Genomic DNA, 26,589 nt, shown 5'->3' on the forward strand with positions numbered 1-26,589 from the left:
CCACCACATTCTCTGCTGAGTCCGTCCAAAAGAAACACTGAAAAGAAAGCCAGGGCCACACGGTGAGGCACCTTGGGTGTTCATCTGCGGGTGTTGACTTGACTTCGTCAGCATCCAGGAGAAATGTCACAACAGTTCTCAGAAGGAATACTTGTAATGGGCCTTCTGGCCGTGAATCAATACCCAGGAAAGGGGCAGAGGTGGTCTTGGCAAGTGACTCTAGGATGTGATATTGTCTCTGATTCTGTGATCCCAGTGACCCCTAACCTGGGGCACTAGAAATAAAGGATCAAAATTCCAGGCGGTGGGCTGAGCTTCCAGGGCGATGGGTCTTTGGCGACCTGAGACCTCCACTGTATGTGGAGACTCAGTTGGGGAGCTGGAGAGCCAACCTCGTTGCCGCTTGTCCCACTTCACCAGCCATCAGACCGATGTCATCGGCAGCAGTCTGACCCAGACCAGGCTTGTGGCCCACTGGCTCATTACTAAACATCTCTACCCAGAAACTTTGCTCTCCTACCATACATTCCACCCTCTGGATTGTCATCTATCCTCACCCAAGCTAGGAAGGGACTGGTGGCTCTGACTTCTCCTCCCCCATTCCCATTGGAAGAAGCAGCCAGGGCTGAGGGAGGGGGGTAACACTCACACGGGCCTCCCCTGTCCACCTCTCACCCAGCCAGATGAGTCTGAGCCGTGAGGCGAGGTACAGGACAGGCCTGGGGGCTCCAAGGTCAGTCACGGGGAGAGAAGGTGGACAGCCAGGCAAGCTGCCACACACTTGGCTGGACCCATAATTGAGGTCTGCAGTCCTGGCCAAGGTCACAAGGGAAGGGATGGCTGAGAGGCTCAGAAGTGATGGAGTGGCATGACTGTGAATCACAAAGTTTATCACCCAGAAAGAGAATCAACACTAGTGTCTCCCCCTGAGTGTGGCCACCCCCCCCAAGTCTGTGGTGCTCTGCTTCTAAGTGTCTCTTCCCTGTCCCCATCTCTTTGTACCTGAGCCTCTCTAAAGCTCTGCGTTTTTGCAGTCCATTTTTTTTTTCCTGTCTCTGATCCTCTAAGCAAGAAAAATATTTTTTAAAAAAATGTTTTTTAAAAATCCGGTTGTCCAAGGAGAAAGGAGGGGAAGCAGAAAAGGGTCCTCTTGTCTTTTCCTGAGTCCTTTTAACAAAAGGAAGTGAGCCTCAGCCTTATAGGGGAATCGTAAGTCAGCGATGAGGATAAGAATTACCAAGACGTTGTGGTCTCCATCCCAGGCGGTCTTTGAAACATGTTAGGGAAACCCATTGGGCCAATTTACATTAAGAACACCTGTCTTGAGGTGGGGAGGGCTAAAATGGGCTGTGCCGAAGCCTGCCTGCCCAAGGATGCTCTCAGAAACCTAACCGGAATGCGTGTGTGGGTATAGGGACGGGGAATCACTTCGCGCTGAAAAAAACAAAAAAAAAAAAAAAAAAAACTCGTGCTTGAGTGAGGGGTCTCAGTCTCTCTGCTGCTATAGAGACAGTGAAATTCACCTCCACAAGAGCTTCAGTCAAAATTCTGCCCAGTTTGGGGCCAGGGTGTGGGGGAACGCTCCCGTACATCTTGGCCCCAAACTAGGCACTCAGGGCCGGTGAATTTGGGTGATGTAAAAAACACAAAGGCAGAAATGTCAGAAGTAATTAAACCAAATGATGGCTTAAACCCCTGTAGAAATCAGCACATCCGGCTTAATCACCTTCTTAAGCTAGCGCACGACTGAGATTCTGCAGAGAGGGGTCCTTTATTTCTTTGGATCGTTAACAGAAACTGCGTGTCTTGAGCTCGGTTTTGGTTCAGATGCTCCTGGGGAGAGGTGATGATGGTAGGGTGAGGCCACGGACTCAGAGAAGAGAAAAGAAATAATAAAGTGTTATTTGAGATCATCCCTTCTTGCCCTCTCCTGGAGCCACACGTCTCTCTGTGCTCCTGGCTCTGTCTGCCCTCCCAGCACCCAGGCATGGGCACAGTGCTGAGTGTGCTAAATTAGGCCATTAGAGAAATTCATTTCTCTTTATTAGTCTGTGTCAAATCCTTTTTATTAGTGGCTGGAAACGACCTCTCTTCTGCAGTAAAATGTCATGCCAGTTCACTCCTTTTATTTGTTCTGCACTGACGAGGCTCAAACTCTCCCTGAATTGGCGCGGTGAGATTTATTTCTTCCAAATTTTGAATGGCTTAAGAGAGATTGGGGTGGAGGGGGCAGTCAGGCGGAGGTGACATGGAGGAAAGGGGAAGAGATCGGGGAGGGAGAAGGTGAGCTCTTATGGAGGTCAGATGTCCTCGGCTCTTTGGGAATGAAGTCTAACGGCCATCTTTCACATCTTGTTCATCATTGTCTGGGCACTGGAACCAAGTTTCCATATGCCTGCTTCTAGCCTCTGAAGGGACTTGATCTGCAATGAGAGTGACCTGGACAGCAGCAACAGGAATTCCTTAAAGCCCATTTTACTTGGAAGCTTGAGGGAGGCCGAGAATAACAGAACCAATATCCCCTGCCTCCTTCTCATCCATGCCTGGCACACACAGGGCCATTCGTGTCCCAAGTGGCTAAGATGCCCAGCTCTCAGGGTCCCTGCCCTATTCTCCCCACACTGCCCTGCCCCAAGCCTGCAGCAGGGGATGCTGGAAAGGGCTCCTTGAAGGTAGCTGCCAGCCTCATTTCCAACCTTATGGGGTGAAGTTGGAGGGTAGTTTAGAAATACAGGTCAGCCCTTCAGCAGGTGTAGGCTGGGCAGCTGGGAAAGGGGCTGGGTACTGGGCTTGGAACAGCCTTGGAGAAGCCCATGGCATGACAGTAGTCACAAACCCTGCTGAGTCATTGGGAAACTGAGCCTGTTTCTCAGGGAGTGGTGCAAAGTGTCTCAGTAGCAGGTAGCAGGTAACAGTTGGGGTTTATGGAGGGATCCAGGTGGGTAGAGCATGGTTGCCACAGACAGCCCCACTGCCCCTGGCTGTGGTCCATATGAAAAGCTGTGACTAAGCTCAGATGCCATCTGAGCTCCTAGGCTCAGGGATCCAGGTGTTGGTGAAACCAGAGGCAGGAGCCTGGAGGGGGCGGGGTATGAGAAGGGAGGATTTGGGAGCTGACTGGCTCAGGTTGGGAGGGGCTGAAGAGATGCAGCCTTGCCAGCATCCATGAAGCCTGCTCTGTGCTCCATGGGTCCTTGGTTAATTTGGGAGAGAAGAATGAAAACATTTCTTTCTTTCTTCCGAGAGACAGCAGAAGCCATAGAAGACACCTCCAGATATGTCCCTTTGCACACACATGCATGCACACACACTCACACACACAAACATTCTGGGGAGATCTGACATCTGGAAGGAGAGGTTTATAAAAAGGACTCATGCTGTGTCTCTGCATAGAAGGTGCGCATAGTTTCCCAGTGCATGTGTGGCAACGCCTCCGCCATCCCCACCCCCAGAGCCCGAAAGCCCGGCTCGTCTGAGACCTGTGATCTGACTCCTGCTTACCTCTCGCACCTCCTCTTCCTCCATCCCCTTCTGCCGACATTGCTCCAGCCCCACTCAGCTGGACTTTGTTCCAGCAACATGCTGAGCTCATTCCTATCTCCAGTGCTTTGCTTTTTCTCCTGTTTGGAATGCCCCTCCCTCGTTTTTTTTTTTTCCTCTTTTTTTTTTTTTTTTTTTTACCTGACCACCTCCTCATCATTGGACGCTTAATTTAAATGTTGCTTCCTCAGGGAGGGTCTCCCTGACCACACTCTCCTCCCTATAAGGGCAAGGACAATGGCAGAGGTGACTGACCCTTTCTCTCTACCTCAACTCTAGTGCTAGTAGCTGGGGGACGCAGTCACTGGCAGACCCCTCTTCCCCCGCACCACACGTCATTCATACTGTGCACATAGAACATTCAATCCCCACACAATCGTACAGACAACACACGGCACATGCATACACACTGCTGGCAACAGAAGGCTATGCACACTGTATTCACACAACAGAAAATCTGCACCCCAGTCCCGTACACACAACCCACGTGCATACACACTCCAACACTGTGTGTGCACACACAATAGAAACGCACAGAACAGTGTTCTTACACAACACTCACACTGGCTCTTGTTGACGGGTGCACACGCATACGCGTGTATGCGCGCACACACACACACTCACACACAGAGACCATCCCCTCTTCATTCGGCAGCTGCCCGCCCTCCCTCCGACCAGTGAGAGGAGAACAAGCGGTGACCGGTGGGGGTGCGCCCCGCCACCTGGCACGGTGCTGCGGATTATTAGTTCCTGGTAATTTAGTGCCCTTGTACAGAGTCGATTTGTGCCTTTCATTCCTAATTGATCTAGTGGCTGTTTAAATGGCAGCAGGCATCTGTTGAGAGTAGGAAGGTTCATCAGGCGCAATAATTCATAACACCGTCTGGAATTTGCCTTTCGTGTCCCTCAGCTAAACCACTGCAGGCTCTGCTTAAATTACAGCCACCGAGGCTTTCTTTGGTATTCCGCTCAGGGCCAGGAGAATCTTGCATTAAACTGGGATCAGGTTAGATTAGACTATAATATGCTGCAGTATTAGTGGCTGCAAATGAAGACTTATACTGGAGTTTAACCCTTTCACCTGGTTTCTCTTTGTCTTCAGCCGGATGGCTAAGTGAACCCATTGTTTTCCCTACTGCTTTCAGTGGGGGCTGAATAGATCTTCTAGAGATCTGGGGCTGCAGATGGGCCACCCTCAGATACTGACCCTCTTTTCCCTCCAGACTATAAACAGCCTGCAGCCTTGGGGCCCATCTGCTTACCTGTCGGCTCCCAAAACATGAGTCGGGAGACAGTGTCCAGGGCCAGGCTCCACCGAGCCAAGCAGCTCATCTGGAGTAAGAATCTCTCTCCCCCCACCCCTACCACCCCTGAACCTGAGTAGAGTGACCAGCAGGTATGGGTTTGAGGGTGGATGGGGCTAAGTGCTTTCTGTCTTTTTGCCTAGAAGGATTAGAATTCCAGAATGGGACAGGCTTGTGGGGTTCCCCATCCACCTACAAACACTGTGTGGGCCGGATGTTCAGTCCTTCTCTCAGCGTGTTTAATCATTGTGTGCCGAGATGGGGAAAGCACAGTCTGTTTTCCTTTTCAAGCCTCAATTGTGCTATCCAGTATGGTAGCCACTAGCCATGTGTGGCTATTTAAATTAAAATAAGGTAAAATTAAATAAAATTTAAAATTCAGAGGCCTAGGCAGAATAGTCATATTTTAAATGTCTGTTGGCCTTGACTAGTTAGTGGCTGCCATGTTCGACAACGGACATTTTAGATGTTTCCATTGCTGCAGAAATCCCACTGGACAATGTTGGCTAGATGACCCCCTTTGGCGGAGGCCTGGGGGCCGGGCCCGACACACATGCTTCTTCCTGTCCCAGCAAGCAGGGGTTAATCAAAAACAAAGAGCTAGATTTCACGGTCCCAGGAGCCTGAGGAAAGAGATCAGTGAGGGATATGCTGATGCTTTTTGGGGACCACTGTAGGAGGAAATGGGGCTCCAGGGTCCAGTGTCAATAACCCATACAAACACATGCACACACACACTGGGGGTTAAGACATAGCAGTTCACACATACTTCAGAGAAATAAGAATGATATGCACTTATATGCACACATAGATACGCACATATAACATATGTATTTTCAACAAATACTGAGATCTCCGTACCTCTCCTCGACTCTGGACAGACAGTGATGAATGAAGTGGGCTTTCTTCCTGCCCTCATATAGCTCATGGCCTAGTGAGGAAGGCAGGTGATAAAGCAAAGAGCTCAGGGAGCCATCATCTAGGGCGGGAGAGGGGCAGTCAAGGGAGCTTCTCAGAGTGAGTGATATCTCAGCTAAGACCCACAGAGTAAGTCAGATAAGCCCTACAGCTTATATAACACATCACAGTACCACACCATGCACCACACACACTCACATACTCTTCACTCCCTAATTCACCGTCAGTCACCGAATATTAAACGCCTGCTATGAGCATGCAGGGCAAGGTCCTAAGGACACGGCGATCATCAAGACAGGGACAATCCTGGAGGAAAATGAACAAAAAAGGAAGCAAATAATCATTTAATTACAGATGTGTTAAATGTGTGATGATGGAAAAGTGCAGGGAGATGTTATTCATGTAATTGGGTGTCTGACCTGAACCGAGTTGGCTGACAGATGCAGGACAGACAGGTGGAGACACCTGCTCACCACATGTGGACGAGAATTCAGCTCACACACATCCCCTGTATGCACTTGCAGACACACAGGTGCTGCCCCTCAGCTGGCTCCAGACAGCCAAGAATGGGTCTGCGACCAACCATTAATATTCATATCCAGGACTTTTCTGGATATTTTCCACATTTCCTACCTGGGTTGACCCTGAACCCAAAATGGACACCTACTTCTCTGAAGGGTCACACCTGTCACTCATCAAATATCCATGCAGCTAATATGACCCAGTGGGGAAGACCAGAAGCCCTCGGAGGCCCTAGGAATGGGAGACTAGATTCTCCATGCCAGGGCATGACATGCTGCCTGCCATCCAGGCTGACTGTGGGGACTGGGGACATTTTGAAGGAGTGGGACCTTGGGAGAAGAAGTGACAGGCATATGGGAAAGGGACCCTGGTGGCTTCCGAGCCCAGCAAGCAGCAGGTCTCTGTGTGCGCATGTGTGAGCTCTTGATGTCCCCACAGGCACCCACTTTTCCCGCTCCTGACGCTGCTGTTTGAGAAATGTGAACAGGCCACCCAGGGCTCTGAGTGCATCACCTCCGCCAGCTTTGATGTGGACATCGAGAACTTTGTCCACCAGCAGGAGCAGGAGCACAAACCCTTCTTCAGCGATGACCCAGAACTGGACAATCTGGTAAAGACCCTCCGACCCCCACCCCGGCTAGGGTCTTCCTCCCCTCTGATCCCTTCCAAATGCCCTAGAAACAATCCGTTCATTCAACAATACTGTTCTGTGCCCATTGCAAGGCAGGCACTAGATGCACCTTCTAGCAACTGAGAACCATTTTAAGCTCCTTAAACCTAGAGCTGCATGCACAGGTTACGCTGCCGAAGCTCTCCCTGCCTCAGCACACTGGGGCACCACTTCTTACGGTGCAGATAGGAGGAAAGGAGGGTCATAGCACCCAAAATGTCTGTGGTAGCGGTTCTGAGGGCTGCAGTCCTGGAGTGTCAGTAAATCTGTTGGGCCGCCCAGAGAGGAGCTGATGGCTGGTGTGCTACAGTGAGGAGGATGAGGCGATCGGCATATTCACACGCATCAATAGATAGAAAGATTTGGAGACACAGTCACGCTGAGAAGGAGGCCAGCAGATGTCCCGTCCATTTAGGAGGACACAGTAGATCAGCTCCCAAACCTAGTTTGCCATGCAAATCATCACTAAAGCTTTTTAAAAGAATACATATTCCTGGGCTCCACCACCTGGAAATTGTGATTTGGTAAGTTTGATGGGGCCTGGGCAATTGCAATCATCAAAGTTTCCTGGGCAATTGCAATCATCAAAGTTTGGTAATCCCCAGATTAGATGGCTCCCGAAATTCTCATCTAGCCCTGGGAATTCTGCTGAGAGAGAGAGCAATGGAGAGGCTGCTCTCTCTTCATTCATCATGATAAATGGTCATCCTGAAATTATTAGCCACTATTCTTGATGTTTTTCTGTTGATGGATTACCCAGATTATGCATGATAATTTGGGAACGCTGCAAAACACTCCTAAACTCTCCTCCACAAATTGATTATCACAATGCTGACCTCTCGCACCCAGAAAAGTAAATGTGTCTCCAAAAAGGAAGAAAGAAAATGCACACACACACACACACACACACACACACACACACACGAACACACACACACACACACACACACAGTGCACCCACAGAGCAAATTTCAATGACTTAGATATTATTCTGTGCTGCGAATTATCCACCCACTGCTTCTCTCAAGAGTTGAATATGATATTTATGGAGTCCAGAGACCTGCCAGAAGAGCCCACCCTGGCCTGGGAATATGCGAAGGGTCATGATGGGGTGACAATTCGAGAGGAAGCAGACCTTCCCCGGAGAACAGCACTGGCCCGTCAGGAGTGTTAGTGTAGATGTCTCAGAGCCGCAGACCCACCTCTGTTCATCTCTGTCCCGGCTGGGTGGAGCAGAAGCCCACACCACTGTCTCCCAGGCCCCTGGGAGAGCTCTCCCTGTGCAGGTCCCTGGCTGGTTAGACAGTAAGTGCTGGCTGGTCTGGCCCTGCCCTGCTGTTCAGTTGACCAGGATCTTAGCATTGCAGCTGTGAAGCAGGTCTTCAACACCTATGCCTACAGGAGCCAGGAGATGAGGCCAACATTTCTGTGGGAGCTGGAATGGCCCTGAGGTATCAGAGCCCTACCTCCTCACTTGACACAAAAAGAAACTGAGGCCTGAATTGATAGGAAATACTTAAAACCAGACCAAGTAATGTGAAAGAATTTATATTCCCAGGTAGGAGTCCTGGGAATATAAACCTCACACACCTTTCCCACCACCACCTGCCAGGTGAGCTATGGACAGCCTCCCATTCTAGTACAGACTGGAAAATGCCAAAAAGTGCCCAACTCCATGTTCTCCCCTTGCCAACACTACCTGGGTCTCTCTGGGTCTGTTCACTCAAAGAATCAGATTTCCTGATTCAATCCAACAATCCTTAGTTAAGTGTCTGCTAAGTGCCAAGCCTGACCTAAGGACGTGGGTATTGTAGGAACTGTCACAGTGTCCCCCACCTTCTGGCATTCCCTGGTCTTCTATCTCAGGTGATGGGACTGGGAGTGGTCCAGCTGGTAGAGGACTCTTTGGACATTGCATCCACTCACATGGACCTGATTTACCTAGATGAGTTAGCCACAGTCATGACTGGTTGATTAGTTATTTTAATGGGGACAGTCGAAGGAGCATGAAAGACTTGGAGCTGGCTTCACTGCTTACCGTCTCTGTGACTTTGCTGTCTTCACCCCTCTGAAGCTTGGTTTCCTCATCTGTAGATCTACTACACCTGTCTCAAGTGACTGTAATAAAAACATTAGTGAGATGGCTTGTGGAACTAAATGGCCTTTAAGAATGCACGTCAACCAGAATGTTAATTTCAAATGCAGCATCGCTCAGGCAGGGTCTTCCAGCTTCCTAGCCTCGCCTCCTGGCCATCAAGACTGTGGCTGGGCCCCTAAAACTTTTCTTAGGGGGCCAAGCAGTACCCTTCGCTGCCCCTCTTACAGTCCTGTGTTGGGAGGGGGGAGATGAAGAGGCCAACCACGGGAGCCATCATTAGAACAAGAAGCATGTAGCCAGCACAGCCGAGATGCACGTAATTAGAAATTAGAAAAAGGTCAGATCGCGTCATTATCAGCTCAATCAGCTGCCGAGTGCCACAGCCAGTTAATCTGGCATCTGTATTTTTTACAACCCCGCACACGTAGCCCAACGGACTGTAACTCTTTATCCGGACAGATATACTGCGCGGCGGAGCAGGGACATAAAATGAGAGACCCCAAGCAAATGAGCTGAGATAATTGAGAGATTTATTTTTTATATATATGTGTGTCAGGGCAGCTTTCCTCTGCCCTTGAATATTGACTTTCACAGATAGGATTGTCAGGAGGACACTGAGGTCCCCAAAAGTTTGTCCCACCCTGGGCTCTGAAGCTCTGACCCTGCTTTCTCCCCAGCCCCACCAAGCCCACCACTGGACACGAATCCTCCCGGCCCCAGCCGATCTCTTCCTCTTCCAAGCAAATTGCACGTCATACCTTCCCCTGCTCCCAACAGTCTCCCAGACAGGCTCCCATGGGAACAGCAAACTGAGCTCTCCCAGAGCTGCCCAAAGATTAGAGAGGTTCCCAGACTGTAGTTTCTGAGGGAACTTTCTTTCCCAATTAGCCAGCTGCTCTCACAGTGCGGGTGGGGGTGGGGAGGGGTGGGGAACACAATAGAGAGAAGCAAGTCTATTTCATAGTTGGGGACACCAAAGCCCAGAGAAGGGAAGTTACTTCAGGAGGAGAAGCAGGTCTGCAGGCTCCCACTACGGTGCTCCCTCCACTATACCGCCCACTTCTCTTCCCTCTCCTTTATAAGGAGTACCTCCGCCACCTCTGCCCTGGCCCCCGTACGCTGACCTTCTCTACCCCTCATTTCCAACTCTCAGTGGCTAAACTGAAATGCCCCCCGGTACCTCCTCTGGGGCACCCTCCACTCCGGTTCCCACACTCACCCCATGCTTACCAGGCTTCTTTCTTACCTGGCCCACCGATCCCCTGCTGGGGCCCAGCAGCCTCTGACTGGCAGTTGGTAAAGTTTGTAAAATTTGCAAGTTCCCCAAACCCCTTTGAAAGGTAAAAGCTTTTTGTTTTATAAAATCTGATTTATGGGCCCCCAGTGCAGGGCCAAGGTTTTATATATTATGCAAGATTTCAAACTGAGGCTGTAAAACCTACGGTTTCAGTTTCATGCATGGAAATTTTTTATGTGTAAATTTTTTAACATTTATGGGGCACGTTTTAATGAGACTCTGGTGTGGCTCGAGGGACAGATTATGGCTGCCTGACCGCAAAGCCAGCTCCAAAATGGGGCCCCCGCAGGCCCCCGAGCCCACTCTGAAGAGGCAAGGCCAGAGGCCTGAGGCTGTGAAGAAGTAGCGAGGCCAGAGCTCTGGGCCCACAAAGACCTCGGCCAGCCCCACTCAGAGTCCACCACTTCAGCCTTCAGTGCAGGCTTCCTCTGTTCAGATAGGAGCAAAACATTCTACAGACATCAAGAAAGGAAAAGGAAGTAAGAATAATCTAAGCTAGCAACATTTAGGATTTATAGAGCACTTGTTATGTGCCAGGTGCTCTTCTAAACCCTTTACATATATTTTCTTATTTAAACCTTTTTTCAAACCTGAAAGTCCCATTTTAAGATGATGAGATTGAGACACGGGATGACATCGCTAGCTCGAGATCACACAGCCAGCACTCGCCAGAGGCGAGAGTCACATACAGTTCTCGAGCACAGGCACCCACACTCCTCACAGTTACTCTGCCCTATAGCTAATTTTTTCTTAGCACTTTCTATGTACCAGGTCTTTCTCATTCTTTTCTAGACACTTCTCATTTAATCCTCAGTACAACTCTGAAGGAGTCACTATTATTATCCCATTTTACAGAGGAGAAAAGTAAAGTGCAGAAAGATTATGTAAATCGTTCAGGGTCTCCCAGCAGATGGAAAACCCGGGACTCAGCCTCCAAAACCCGTTGTTCTCAAGCACCTGCTCTGCTCTTTGTTTCTGCCCTGATAAGTAGTTATGACCATCCCTATTTTACAGAGAAGAAACTCAAGGCCTAAGATCCCAAAGCCAGTAAGTTACAGAGCTGGGAGTTGCACCAAGTGGGTCTAACTCTCAAGGCCCACGTCTTTTCTCTGAACCACACTGCTTCTCCAAATTCTGAGGACATTGGAGCGGAAGTACCAAATTATTGACTTAAAAGTGATTTAACTTGTCATGCATGATGGCGTTCGTAAATGTTCATTCCATCCGTCCATCATATGGCAGTTCTCTGTCCCCAGTCTTCATTCCTCCATGTCCGATTCCTTGTTCCAGTGACCCTGCCCTTCCCACCGGTCAGGTGGAGCTGGTCTGGTCTGGAAAAATTCCTGACTAGATTTTAGCATTGGCTCCCCTAAGGACCCCCAGGAAGTATCAGAGCACATTAAGGAATGCATGTTTATAAACTCCTTCCTCTGTAAGTGAGGACGACTAGTTCCAGCTTCCCAACTCGCAAAAGAAGGAGGAGAGGAAGAGGGTAGAAAGAATCTACCCTGCGAGGCACGAGCACCTCCCTAAACTGCTGCTTGCAATTTAGCCGAGTCCCTAATCTCCGAGCCTCCATCTCCCCATCTCCGGGAGAGATGTGTCCCGCGGTTATGAGACTCAAATGAGATAATGGAGAGAAAAGCATTTTGCAACTTGAAAAGTGCTCTGTATATAATTGTTTTCAAAGGCAAGATTTATTACTATCAAGTGAAGAGGCCACTTTCTACAAGAGAGGCCACTTTTTTAGAAAGAACCTTCATGGCAGAGGGAGGGGACACACTGGCATAAAGAATTGGCATTTATCAAATAGCTACTCTGTGTCCAGAACATTTGCATACATGATCTTATTCAATTTTTACAACGGCTCCACCGTGTAGGCATTATTATCATCCTAAATTTTACAGAAAGTTGTAACACTTGTCCAGAATACCCAGGCAGAAAATAATCGATTCAGAACATCACACCATGTAGCTTCATGGAAAACAAGGAGCCCCAGTCCTGTGTACTTTCCTGGGACCTGTGAGCCTGGTGCACAGTTATGAGACAAAAATGTAAGGTTGCAGCTTGTTTTGCTTTTTAGAAAACAAGGACTTTTCTTTATTTTGAAAGAGAAGGGAGGGAGAGAAGCTAAAAGATGGAGCAACACTTGGGGAAAGGAATTAAAAGACACATTTATCACATTTGCCGATGATATTAAATTACATGCAACTGTCATTGTTTTTGAAGACTTGGAATAACTTTTTATATGACATCGATCACTTAGAAAAATAGTTTACTAAATCAGAGGTTTATTCTGATGTAGAGGCAAAAGCCCCAAATTGCAAATACGTAGGACAAAGGATGATTTATGAAACATAAATATAGAAAAAAAAACACTGGGAATGATTATTTTTCCACTAGCTGAATACGGAGTAGCAATGGAAGAGACAACAGGATATAGAAATTATTAAGAAGTTAAAAATGCGTATGCGTTCGATTCCCTGTGGTTTATGAAGGAAGCACTTTCACATTGTCATCTCCCTTAGGACCTCCCAGATCTTGGGCGTTAGGGATGATCATATCTCCGTTTTACACATGAGGACGCTGAGGCTCAGAGAAGTCATGGCTCTGGCCCGGTATCACCCAATGTGTAAACGGTAGGCTGGGACTCAGATCCAGGCTGTCTGACAGTAAACCCCACAGGCTTTCTGCTCTGCCAGGCAGCCACCCCACATTAATGGCGTTGCCCATCTTTTCCTCTAATATTGAATAAGTCCTACATATTCATTGCCTCGGAATACCATTATGATTTACTCTACCTTCTTAAATCTTTAAACCGAGTCTATTATCCCATAAAAAAGTAATCCTTCGACTGCGCTTTATTAGACCAAAAGGTAGCTCCGCTCTTGGCCACTGGCACCAGACCCGGTTTAAGCACCGTGTGTGTGCATTTCATTTGAGCGAAACTAACTGGGTGGATTTTACTCTTTATTTTGTTTTACTTATGTGTATTTTCTGATTCTTTTTTTAAAAATAATAAGTACTTATTGGCTATGTTTTTAAAAAATAAATGAATAGATATGGGCACTTTTCTGCGTGTGTGAATTGTGTATGTATTACTTCACAAAAAGATTTAAAAATAAATGAGTGAATAAAATGTTGATTAAAAATGAAAAATAGTCCAGTAAAGGAAAACTCAGAGAAAGGAGAGAAGAAACAAAGGGAAAGAAAAAAGGAAGAGAGGGAAGAAAGGGGAGAAAAAGAAAGATTTAAGGAATTAGGATTCTTTTGTCTGGAGAAGACAAAGCTAATTGGACAATTTATTCAAGTCAGATGCCTTGTCCAGTGTGTGGCATCTAGTGAGACAGTATTTATGTTGAATGGATAACATGAAATCGAGGGAGGTTGAGTTTATGGAGGCACTAAATGTTCTTGGTGCATACAGAAGCCTGAGTAAGCACTTTCTATTAAGGCAGGAGAGAATTTGGTAAATTCACAGGCGAACTCAGTCAGGTGGTCTGAGGCGATAAGGTTCTCCCTGGGAGGGCCTCGTGTTCTTGAGAGCATGGTCCTTCCACTTACCTAGAATGTGGCCCAGATCATCTCACGGGCCCGTCTAGCACTGTCAGTGAACTGAGAGCAGAAGTCCTGGTAATGTTCAGAGAATCAGAAAACAGATGGCACCTGACAGTCCAACCCTCTCTTTTTTACGTACAAGGAGGCCGACACCTGCACTGTTGAGGTATTCTGGCTCCTGGGGGCTAGGCCAGGAGTGAGAGAGGAGAAACTTGAGCAGCCAAAAGAGAGAAGAGTACCAAGAAGTGCTCTGAAAATTTTAATGTCCCCAAAGCTGTTTGGTTTTCCTAGAAACCCTATAATTTACGTCACTGAGCCACTTTCTCCCTAAACCACGTACCCTTAAACTGCCATTTTCTCTACCTACATAAATCCTGAGAGCCCATATTGAGGACCAAGCCACAACACAGGCAACCTGGCTGCACACCCTATTTCTGTCGCTTACCAGTTGTGTGACTTGAAGCAAGTAAAACCACATCTCTGAGCTTCATTTACTCCAGTTGTAAAGTGTGGACGATAACGTAAGCACCTGCAAAGGTGGCTGTGGAGGAAATAAGACAAGACATGCCATGGGCCTAACGCAGGGCCTGAGACATAGTAGCGTAAAAACTCTGTTGCTGTTGTTATTGGTCGATGAGTATCTGTTAAACGCCTTTACTGTGCTAATTACTCTGAGATTCATAAACTGAGTTCTCCGTGGCGAAAGTCAAGTAGAAAATTTAGGCAAGAGCAAATATTGATTCAGTACCTAACTCCATTTTTCAGTCCAGATAATTCATGCTAAAGTCGCTATTCTCCCCGGGGCCAGGGACAGCATCGTCTCCATTAGTCTCGGCCTCATGGAGGGAGCACTCCCTTAGGACGAGACCCTGTGATTGAGCCCTGCATGAAGACACAAAATTATTGGTTTCCGTCTTTGAGTGACAGCCTAATTGAGTACTCCAAGAGCCCTTAATTAGTTGAGTACAGTCCCCGCCTGTCAGACAATCCAAATACCAACCCAGGAACTCCTCAGTCGCTCCTCACTTAAAATGCCATGAAGCTCAGCGAGGGCTGTGGCGCTGGCTTCCAGCCACGCTGCTCCATTCACACCGGAAGTCGAAATTCTCTGGGAGAGATTCTCGTCTTTGTTTCCCCAGGTATCACCAGTTTTACGTGTGTGTGTGTGTGTGCGCGCGCGCGTGCGTGTGTGTGTGTGTAGTTATGTGGAATTTTATTACATGTGTAAATTCATGTGCACACTATGGCAGTCAAGACACAGAATGGTTCACCCTCCGCCCCCACCACCGCGACCACCTGGCAACCACCAACCTGTTCTCCATCTCTATAATTTTGTCATTTCAAGAATGTTATATAAATGGCATCGTACCATATGTAACCTTTTGAGAATGATTTTTCTTTCTCAGCATAATTCTCTTCAAATCTACCCAAGTTGTTGAACGTTTCAGCGGTTTGTTCCTCCTTGTTCGTGAATAGTAGTCCATGATATGGATGTACCACAATGCCTTTATCCATTCACCTGCTGAATTAAAGGATGGTTGTTTCCAGTTTTGGGCTATTAGAATTAAGGCTGCTTTGAACATTCATATACAGGTTTTTGTGTAAATATACATTTTTATTTCCTTGGAATAAATGCTCAAGAGTGCAATTTCTTGGTTGTATGGTAAGCATATATTTAGTTTTGTTAGAAATTGTTATACTGTTTTCCAGGGGGGCTGTACCATTTTACATACCCATCAGCAATGTGTGAGTGATCCAGCACCCAGTTCCTCACCAGCATTCGGTGTTATCACTATTTTTCTATTTTAACCACTCTGATAGGTGTGTAGTGATATCTCATTGTGGTTTTAATTTGCATTTCCCTGATGGTTAATGGCATTGAACATCTTTTCATGTGCTTATTTGCCATCTGTATATTCTCTTCAGTGAAATGTCTGATGTTGTCTTTTGCCCATGTTCTAATTGGATTGTCTGGTATTTTACTGTTTAGTTTTGCAAGCTCTTTATATATTCCAGATATGTCTTTTGTCAGATACGTGGTGTGCAAATATTTTCTCCCAGTCTGTTTGTCATTTCATCTTCTTCACAGGGTCGTTTTGAAGAACAAATGTTTTACTTTTGATGAGGTCCGATTCATCAAGTTTTTCTTTTCTGAGTCATGCTTTCAGTGTCAAGTTTAAGACCTCATTGCCTAGTCCTCAGTCTGATGATTTTCTTCTGTTCCCCCCCCCAAAAAAAGTTTTATAGTTTAATAACTTACATTTAAGTCTTTTATTCACTGAACTAATTTTTGTATAAGATGTGAGATTTACATCAAGGTTCTCTTTTTTGCTTGTGGATGCCCAAGAGCTCCAACATTATTTGAACAACGCTTTTTTTAAAAGCAATTTGGCAATATTTATCGTGAGCCTAAAGAATGTCCACTTCTGGGAATTCATCCTAAGGAAATAATGCAGAACATGAATAAAAGCTACAAGTCTGGAAAATAGTCACTGAGACAATTTTTACAAAATCAAAAAATTAGAAGTAATCTAAATAGGGGATTGGTTACATATGGCACATACATGGGATGATTTGCAACAATTAAAAATATATTTACTCAATAACTTTCGGCCATTCTGTAAATATTTTCTCAGTATTTGTATGTGTTGGTGCTGAGGATAACTTGGTGAGCAAGTTAGACACCATCCCCACCTTCTAGAAGCTCATAGTCTAGAAGGGAGAATAAAGAAAAACATTTTACCAATTAGAAAAATACATTTGGTAAAAGCAAAAACCGGAAACAAACTTGTCCATATGAGGTGATAGAAACTGTGTTAAAACATATGCAAGTGGAAAAAGCAAAGTACATTATCATTCTTTTAGGGTGATTAGATCAAGGGCAGTATTTTTTTTCATCCTCCATTTTCCATACCTCCCACAGCACTTTCTCTTTATTATGATAACAATGATAAAGAGGAAAACTTCAACTGAGAAATAACTTCTTGCTCTGAAAAGGTTAGGAATGTCCATTTGAAGAGTCAATAGGCACTCATACAACATCCCAAAAGTCACGGAAAAGGCCACCACAGTTATGTGTTTGAGCACCCAGCAAATTCGTGCGGAGTGATTCAGTCAGTCAGCAAGGATCAGTAGAGCATCTACAAGGTGACCTCCATCACAGGATGCACTCAGCATAGGTGTTTAAGAATAGATAGTCCCTGACCTCTCAAGGCACATGCCAGGAACTCAAATCTCAATCTTCCTCGTGCTTATTTAGTGCTTTACACTTTACAGTTTCATATGATCCTGTCAATAAATCCATACAGTCCAGTCGTTAGGGAGGGCATCATCTCCATTTGTCAGACAATAAGGAAGGCGCAGAGAGTTTAAGCAATTGCCCAAGGCCATGCAGGTCATAAATGGCAGGATCTTGAGACTCTTCCTTCTAGCTCTAAGGCCAGTGCTGTTCTCAGAATATCACAACTGCCTTGAGAACAGCTGTGATAACAGTAGGCTCAAGGCGAGTGAACCATCAGCAGATAAATAACAAGAATTTAAATTATGTGGATGAGAAAGCACATACCTGGGACAGGGGATGGGCTCCTCTCCCCTGGTTTGCTTGGGGCTTGGTGGGGGCTGGGGGAGTCAAGGCAGCAAGGGAAATGTGATATGAAAACCTGAGCTCACCTCTCCTCCCTCTCCACAGATGGTGAAGGCAATCCAGGTCCTGAGAATCCACCTGCTGGAGTTGGAGAAAGTCAATGAACTCTGCAAGGACTTTTGTAATCGTTACATCACCTGCCTCAAAACAAAGATGCACAGTGATAACCTGCTCAGGAATGATCTTGGAGGGCCCTACTCCCCCAACCAGCCCTCCATAAACCTTCACTCACAGGTAACACACAAGGCTGGGTCTGATGTCCTAAGCCAGATATAGGAATGTCTGAAGGTCCCCCAGTGACCTAGGAAAGTAGATTAGACTCACTGGATCCTTCTGCCACAAGGGTCCTCCTCTAATCCACTCCTCCTTTTCATCAGACCCCATAGCCTCTTTTTGACCAGAGTCCACCGTGACAGGGCATTAGTATTCCCTAGAAGATGACCAGATCTGAGGGGGACAATGTCCAAAGTGATTCCTGGCTTCCTAGCTCAAGATAGCCATAGAAATGAGCATGAAAGTTAAGGAGATGAACAGCTTTCCTGGAGGATGAGGCAGGGATGGAGCTGGTAATGGACCCAGACATCCCAGACCCATCGACTTCTCAGGAAAGCTTGCTGAGTTCCCTGGGTTCCTGAGAAGGCTTGGGGAAAGTGGTCCTTTCCTGAATCCTGCCTACCTAATAGATGAAGACAGTCCCCCAAGGAGCTGCTTCTCCCTGGTCATTGTCTAGTACCTTGGCACATCTACCTCCCACTACAAATATCACCTCAAGTCACCTGCCACCTTCATCCTGGAAACTGGGGAATGTGGAAATAGTGGCTATGTGCTCTGGCTGAGAATAGGCTCTTCTCTCTAGAACCTATTCCCAGAACCTACAAGCTAAGAAAGCTGTCCGGTGATACCTTTCCCTCAAACTCACTGGTGTCTACGTACTCCATAGAGTCCCCACTTTCTTCCTTTTCCACCGAGTTCCAGACTCCAGGACAGACATGTGGAATGTCCCGAGGAGGTTTAGAGTAGCCTCTTCTCATAGGACAATCAGTCTTGGAGATATGGGTGAACTTCGTAAGGATGATTGGCAAGAGATGCTGGAAAGAGTGCCTTAGAAAGGGGTGCCATTTGTATCTCTAAGTTTTAAGGACCGACACGTACAACCTATCTCTCTAGGTTGGTAGAGGCAGGTGACCTCCAGAAGGCCAGCCGTGTCTTGCACATTTTGACAATAAGTATCAATCAAACCCACCCTAGTGGGATCTTTGTGGTACTTGATAGTGAATACTGCATGGGACGTGAGACAAGAAGTTTATTTCCTCTTCCCATTGCTTGAAATCACCAAATCACTTTATTACAGATCTGAAAACAGCCGCCCAGGCTTCTGCTTGCTAATATTCTCTTGAAATAGACTCATTCCTTCAGAGTCTTATTGTACTTTCCCTTATGATCAAAATTAGCAAGAAACTTGCATAAAAGAGGACAATAATTGCTCAACGAGCATCTCGTTTGTAATTTATTAGTTTCTATTATTGTGGGTTACCATGGCGACGCTGCGCAGCCCCGGTGACGGGAGAGATGCAAGATAGGCGCCGAGGAGGCTGTGAGGCCTCACCAAATGGAGATGCACATTTTTATCAGTAATTTTCATGAAAATAATAAGTGAGGAGTTAATGAGATGGAAAGCCATCCTGTGGCTATTGTGAATTTTTTTTAAGTGTTGATCTAATTAGAATGCATCGGTCAGGAAAAGTAATGAGGGTTTAGTGCCTCACAGAGATGTGAGGATCATATCAGAAAATTAGCACCAGTCTTTGGAAATAATCAGGTCCTTGGAGAGGCTCTGCATTTCCCCTCCTGGGCCCTCCAACTCTACCCCGAGCTCTGATGTCAGGGGTGTATCAGAGTAGTAGGGAAAGAGAGCAGGGTCAGAGGCCTTAGCAGTCACGGGGGCCCCTCAAGGTTGGGGTCCCAAGGCTGATGAATGAGGCTGCACGAGCAGGGTCACTGGAGATGCAGGGCTGGCAAAGAAGCAAACATGGGCTCTGGGTGAGCAAGATCTCAGAGATGCTGCCTATAAAAGTCAGTCCTCCTGGGATCACAGCATTCAGTGCTTCTCAGCTCCGAGGAAAGAGGAAAGAACTTTGATTACTATCACTACCCGCGTCAGATCTCTGCCTGACCATGAAGCTGGCCCTGAGGTGGCCACTGCGGAAAACCTCTGATCCACTTAGAAAGAAATCAGATGATCGGACAAAAACAAAGACACTAGGAAAGAAAGGAAAAGACAGCGAGGTATTTCTCAAACTTGTCTTTTCATTTCCTCTGACTGCTACCACCTACTTAGTTCAGGCTTCAGTGAGTAAATAAGGTAATTATACACAGGCTACTGTCAGGGCTTCCTAACCCACTCCTGGTCTGCTCTCGCTATCCTCAGCCCTCCTACACACGATCACACACTCACACGTGCACACATGCATACACATCCATGTGCAAACGCACATATGCTCTCTCACACACACACATACCTCTTAAGCTTCTGCTGCTGTATTTATCTTCCTGGCTCTTTGTTCATATCATTCTCCTGCTCAAAAACTCTGATTTCCTCCCAGAGTTTCCACATCCTTCCCTGTGACATTTAAGTCCTTCCCAAGTCACCGTTCTTCCATGCGCATCTGTTGGGGTGAGGCCTCCACATCTCTGCAGGAGCAAACTGAGCCTCTTCCCCAAGGGCAGCAGCGGGGCTGCTCTCCCAGTGGAGCGCTCCCTGACGCCCCATCCAGAATGGAGTTTTCTTTTTCTCAACCAGCAGCTGAAGCATGCCGGGCCATTTATATGGTAAATGTCACATGTGACTTTATATTATAGTCACTTGTGTAAGCCTCGTTTTCTTCTCCTGGATAATAAACATTATTTGAGTAGAGACAGTATAGTATTGTTATTATAACCCACACCTGATGACGGCTACCACAGGGCCTTGCACGTGAGAGATGGCCAGTAAATATCTGTCAAAAGAAGAATGTAATGAGGAAGATGGAGAGGGAGACAGAGAAGCAAGAGGAAGCTAGAGGAGGAAGGAGAAATAGAAGAAAGGGAAAAGGAAAGAAAGACAGATGTCAAGGGTCTCATACGAGAGGGAGATAGAGAAACGCTGAGGTTTGGAGGACAAGAGCCACACAGGGAAGAGACTCAGACCTGGGGGCAGGGAGTGAGGTGAAGAAAGTCAGAGACAGAAGAGCTAGAAGGAGGAGTGGTGGACCGTGAGATAAAGGGTGTGGATCAGTGCCAAGTCTGCGGTGTGTGGAGGAGGGAAAGGCGAGTAGGATGTGCCACGAGCGGTCCCCACCCATGTCCCCAGTCAGGCTCCTGCCATTGGCTCGCTGGGGTAAGCTGTGGCTACCAGCATGGGCCTTTCCAAGGAGAGACCTGGGGCTGCCAAGAGACTTTTTCAGTGTGGGAGGCGGGCCTCCGGATCAGGGCACAGGAGACAGTGTGGAGAGGAGAGAGAAAAGGAGTGTCGAGTACATGCATGTATGTGCATACGTGAGTGTGTGTGTGTGTATGTAGGTGCGTGCACACGCGCGTGCGCATTTATCACAGTTCATTCTTAATCCTCCCAGCCTGAAATAGCAGCACTGAGTGCCAGCCTGGCCTGGGGAGGGGTGTCTCCCCTCTGGAACATGATCCTCCTCGGGATCAACATTCCAGCCACCCGCCAAGCTTTGTTGAAAAGTGCTGGCTCATGGTTTTCCCTATGTGCTAATCATTCAGCCTTGTGTTGCAAAGTAGATTGTTTTTATTCAAATGGGTTCCCCCTGCCCCCTCCTCAGATGCCATACTGTATCCCCATCCAGCTCTGTTGGGTCCCGGTGTGTTTCCTGCTTGGCCTTCCATTTCTAGATGTGCGTTTTCTCTTTGGGGATGCAATGGGAGTGGGGAGTAGGGGAGACTGCTTCTACCAAGCCAGAGAACTAAAACAGTTTCAAGGACTTGGGCCACAGCCTGTTCTTTCCACGTCCCTGGGAAGCCATCTGGTACTGCCTGCACCTGATGACACCCAGGCTTCATGCAGGGGCAGCATCCTCTGTAAGGAGGCTCGTATCAGACTCCGACTCAGGCTTATCCTATCTTTATCTACATGGCACAAACTAAACCAATCCACTAGAGAGAACCTAACTCCTGCCTCGCCCAAGTATTAATTTGACTTGGAATCCATCCCTCTGTCTCCATGGAGATTTAAACCTCGGCTCTATGCCAGGGCAAAGGGGGCTGAGCCACAGTTCTCATCCAGTTGCCAAGTATGGGGAGGGGGGGGCACTTACTGCATGCACCATGCTAGGTCCTGTGAAAACACAAGTGAATCATGGAGAAGGGGGAGGGGCTAGGAGTCACACCTGAGGAGTTAAACTATGTGAGCCATAGAAGGCCCAGGGTGAGTGAAATGAGGAAGGGCAGGAAAGGAGATGCCAAAGAGATGGGGGAGGAGCCACGGGAGGGGTCTGGACTAAGCAAACCTCACATGTGGCTTGAAAGTTGCCCAGTCACCATTCAGCATCCTCCTTCCCCCAGGGAAAGCCCAGGCCCAGCCTGCTCAACCTCATGGCCAGGGTCTGTTCCTGCCTAGAGACAGAGCAAACCTCAGTGTGGATTAGTGAGGCCAGCAGGAGAGTTTAGCCCATCTTGATTGGAGAAGTTGCAGGTTTACTGGCCTGGGGGTGGGGCATTTTAAGCATGCTTGGGAGTGGGGGCAGGTGAGGGTTAGTAGACTATCTGGGAGCTCTGAAGTCTAGGAGATGCAAAGGGACAGAGACCACCTTTTAGAGTCCCTATCCAAGCACCGATTGAGTCTGCTCAGTTCCAAGAATATAAAAATGGATATGACATGATCTCTAACCTCCACATGTAATGATGAAGTGTCTTGCAGCCAAATTTGTGAGGGGGTTACACTTGGAGGCTGATAGTGATGGCCAACTGCCAAAGATTTTAAAGCTAATGAAGAGTGTAGTCAATGGGGTAAGGGTTGGAGTCACGATGAAGACTAATTGAATAGCCTCTTGTATCGCTCGGAGAAGACCTGTCAGAGAAAGGGGGGAGTGTCAGATTTATTCAAGCCCCTCCGTCTCCAACACCGTATGTACCAGATGCTTTACACGTATTATCTTATTTACTCTTCACTACGAGGCTGTACATCATCTGCTCCATTTCGTACCTGAGGAAAAGGAAACTCAGAGAAGTTAAGACACTGCTCAAGGCCACGCATCTAATAAGCGGCAGAGTCTGGGAAGGGTTACTCCAAAGTCAGTGTTCTACTTAGTATAATGAGTCCTTTTACTTTTTTGTGACACACAGAAAGAAGAACCAGGGGTCCTGCATTCTAGATGGGGAGGGGTGACTCTACCTGGCTATAGCTCAGGGATTTAGAGACTAGAGAGGAAGAACCTAATTACAGGGAAGAAAGAATTCGGATATGCTAATTGATTAAAAGTAGGGAGAAGTACAAAGTGAACACGATTCTGAGATTCTGAGCTTGGCTGACCAGTTATAACTCCCCAGCTGTGCTACTCCCTAAAAAAGTGGGCAGGGGACTAATCAGTACATACTCCTTAGGGAAGGTGGACTTGCCTATTGACCTGTACAAGGAGTTTGCATTTTCAAATAAGCAGGAAGCCAAAGGGGTGGGAGACCATCACCTCAGCCAAATTCCCAGTTCTACCCAGTGGCCAGGCACCCTGAGGATCTGACCTGTGAGTCTTACAGCTGAGCAGGGGTAGGGTAAGGTGGTATACCTGCAAGATTGTCACTGAGATGAAAAGGGGACATGCCCAGACCAAAATGACAGGAAGCTGAGTTCCAGGAAGTACCCTGCCTAATTCCTGTCATGGGCATTATTAGATCCATCCCTCCTGTCGGTTCCTATCCCCCAGCCCCCTAGCTCAGGGGGCCTAGGGACCAAGAGGCCCCTTCTAGCCAGGCGAAGGAAACCTGAGCAGGCCTCTCCTTCCGTGAAGGAATGTTCCTTAAGAGCTGCAGCTGCCATGTGTCCCCACAAGCCAGAGTGCCTTTCCCTTGAGACTAAAGCCCCCAACAGGAGTGGAATAAGAACAGGATTAGGTGGCTGTTTACATGTGACTGTCTTTCCCGAGTTTGGGAACCCGGCTTCTCCTAGCCTAAGACAGCACATGGGCTCTGCCAGAGTGGAGGGACACTGCCAGGAACGGAGTGTCTGGGGACAGCGGCAACCTCCCAGCTCCCCTAAGGCACATGCTCACCCCAGCCCAGGCCAAAGCCCAGGCCACACATTTACTGGGTGTCTACCATGTGCCCAACACTGTGCTAGGCAGTTCAGGGGAATGTAAAGATAGACCTCTCTTTCTCTCAAAAAACCTTCAACTAATCAACCAACCAACCAAACAAAAGCAAAACAAAACCTGAAACCGAGCTAGGGAAATAAGATGCAGGCGTGAGAAAGAACCGTTGTGCTGTATGTCTACTGTCGGGCCCACGGGAAGCATTCGAGTCCAGAGTGTGGGCCATGGCCATGCCCAGGGTGTGTCAGGACAGGCTGTGCAGCAAAAGGGAAGCACTCAAAACTGACTCCCCACGCCCCTGTCCTGGCAAGTCACAAGCAAGCCCTCCCTCCTGGGAGGCCTGGGAAGGCTTTGGGGAGCCGGTCTGGGCTGGTGGATCTGCAGAGACCCCTAGTGGCCAGGAAGGGGCGGATCCCAGACAGCTGAGGATCACCAGGCTTAGCTTGTGGGACCGGTGCACTCCCTGAACCCACTCACCTCTCGCCCACCCACGCAGTAAATCTTAGGGAACGGTTTTCCTAAACTCCTGAGGTGGAAGGACTTTTGCAGGTCATTCAGTTCATTCCTCTGTTTCACAGGCATCCTGGTAAGATAAAATAACAGCATTTCAAAATAACTCAAGGGAAAATTTTTCTATCAGTTCTTTCCTTCAAGTCTTCATTTCTTCCTCCCATCTTAATTTGTTCCAGAAATTTCTTCCTTTAGTGGAAATTACGTCTCTCCAGGCAGCATAAGCCCTTTTCCTATTGACAGTGGCTGGTAAGGTGAACACAGCGAGGTCTTCCTTCCTTTGCGGCAGGCAGACCACAATGTCAGAGTTCATAGTCATTATCGGTTCATTTGTGCGCTACCACTCGCCACCCTCCGCTTCCAAAGGTAATACGGAGCCTTTCACTTTTTCTTGGTGAGGTCTTTCTTTCGAACAAGTCACCTTTTTTGTTGTTCCAAAATTAAGCTTTGGAGTAAAACTCATCCACCCAATGACCACTGTGGTCCTGCAAAAATGACCAATGGCCCCAGGGAGTGAGGGCCTTGCCCCTGGTCCGTGGGTGGAGTCCAGGGGCCACAAGCTTTCTCAAGCTGCTCCCCTACTGCTCTGCCCCCTCCTGAGAGGCTCTTAGCTTCTCTGTGTCTCAGATAAACAGTGCACAAGGAGCAGGAGAGGACAGCTTCCAGGGAGGCCTGTGGAGGCCAGCTTCCATCTGACTCTCCCTGGGTCACCTGGTCTGTGCCCTGAGAGACATAAACTATAAAAGTTTTCAGCTTTGGGACCTATTTCCTCACTGGAAAGTAAGAGGCCACGTATTCCCCAGTTAGGGAAGTGCCCAGGATTCCCAGGTTTCCAGCAGTTTCTAGCAGTTTCCAGAGACTTAGGGACACCACTGCCATCCATGTTCCTGGTGGAACATGACCAAGCGTTCTTGGGCTGGGGTATGAGACTCAATGCTGAAAAATGTCACTAAAACTGTACCACATGTGCTCCTCACCTTGTTATCAGCACTAAGGAACCTGGGAGGCAGCTCTGTTTGGGTCTAGACAGGGCAGCACCCACCTGGTCTGGTGTCTGATGAGCCCCAAGAGGAAGCTGTGGAGAAGATAATAATACTGTTTGCTTCACCAGCGCCTCCTCCTAAGGGGCCCCCGCAGCTGCCATAGTAGCTCTCTCCCAGAAAAGACATGTAGACTGTTTCCAGAGATTCGAGGTTCTGTTGTCTCCATAGAGACAAAGGCTCAACCTGAAATAGCTACGAAGTCCTGTAACAGGGCTGGTCAGAGGCAACAGCTTTGACTTCTGGGGCTCGGCTTTGGCCCAGGAACATCATTGGCAAGGACCGGCAACCACGGCTAGGTGTGCAGCCCCAGATGAATCTTCTGGTGCTAAGAATCCAAGTGGACAACTAGGACAGGTTTCGGTCTTGGCTGTGCCACTCCGTAGCTGAGCAACTTTAGCCAAAGGAAGAGGGGAATGATTTATTGGGTGCCTAAATGTGCCAGTCACTGTGCTCACGTGGAAGCCTGGCTATAGGACCCCAAAGCGCATCTCTCTATGTGAGCATAGAGCTACACTGAGAGCCAGAAGACCTGGGTTCGAGGCACAACTTCCTGATTATAGAAGGTCACTTCCATTCTCTGGACCTCGATTCCTCTTCAGGCAAATAGAGTCATTTTCCTCCTGCTGACCCGACAAGTAGTGGTGCAGCTAAAATGAAATAGCATGGTGGAAGAATGCTCTCTAATATTCAAAGCATATGATAAATAGGTAGCTTTCCTACCCATCCGATTTGAGGGACCATTTGAGGGAAGTTTGTAAAAATACAGATTGCTGAGGGTCTGATTCAATGACCGTGAGGATCTGTGTCTTTCAGAACACCCCAGTGCACAGGCGGGTTTGTGAATCAGCTACTATTTACAGATGTAAGGAGGAGAATATCATTTCCCCAGACATCAGGGATGCCACGATTTGGCTTTCTTTTTCTGCCCAGCTAAGACATGGACAGCCTGGCCCTGCCCTGGGTCTCTACCCATGAAGTTCTCTATTTCATTCCTTTGCTGATAGAACTTGGCTGCCTCTCAGCGCCTCCCAGTAGAGACCTAGAGGGTAGGAAAAGGGAAGGGTCTGATCTAATGCATCCATTGCCCATAGTTACCCAAACCAAGTAAGCTGGTGTTGAAGCAAGACAAACTGCAAAGCTGAGAACCAGCCAATTTGAATAAGCAGATAATGTATCCAGTGATGGTG

General features: G+C 47.7%; 1 protein-coding gene across 8 annotated transcripts in view; it reads left to right on the forward strand.

Moving 5' to 3' along the window:
* PKNOX2 (PBX/knotted 1 homeobox 2) overlaps nt 1-26,589 on the forward strand; it is a 240,538-nt gene that overhangs the window by 191,062 nt on the left and 22,887 nt on the right. For all 8 annotated transcript variants that reach the window (XM_036220199.1, XM_016122625.2, XM_036220198.1 and 5 more), the window contains 2 exons: nt 6,723-6,894; nt 17,596-17,784. In XM_036220199.1, the coding sequence (XP_036076092.1) occupies nt 6,723-6,894; nt 17,596-17,784 (361 nt within the window). The remainder of the gene's footprint in view (nt 1-6,722; nt 6,895-17,595; nt 17,785-26,589) is intronic.

Source organism: Rousettus aegyptiacus, unplaced genomic scaffold (assembly GCF_014176215.1).
Source record: "Rousettus aegyptiacus isolate mRouAeg1 unplaced genomic scaffold, mRouAeg1.p scaffold_m13_p_5, whole genome shotgun sequence".
NCBI classification, from domain to species: Eukaryota; Metazoa; Chordata; class Mammalia; order Chiroptera; family Pteropodidae; genus Rousettus; species Rousettus aegyptiacus.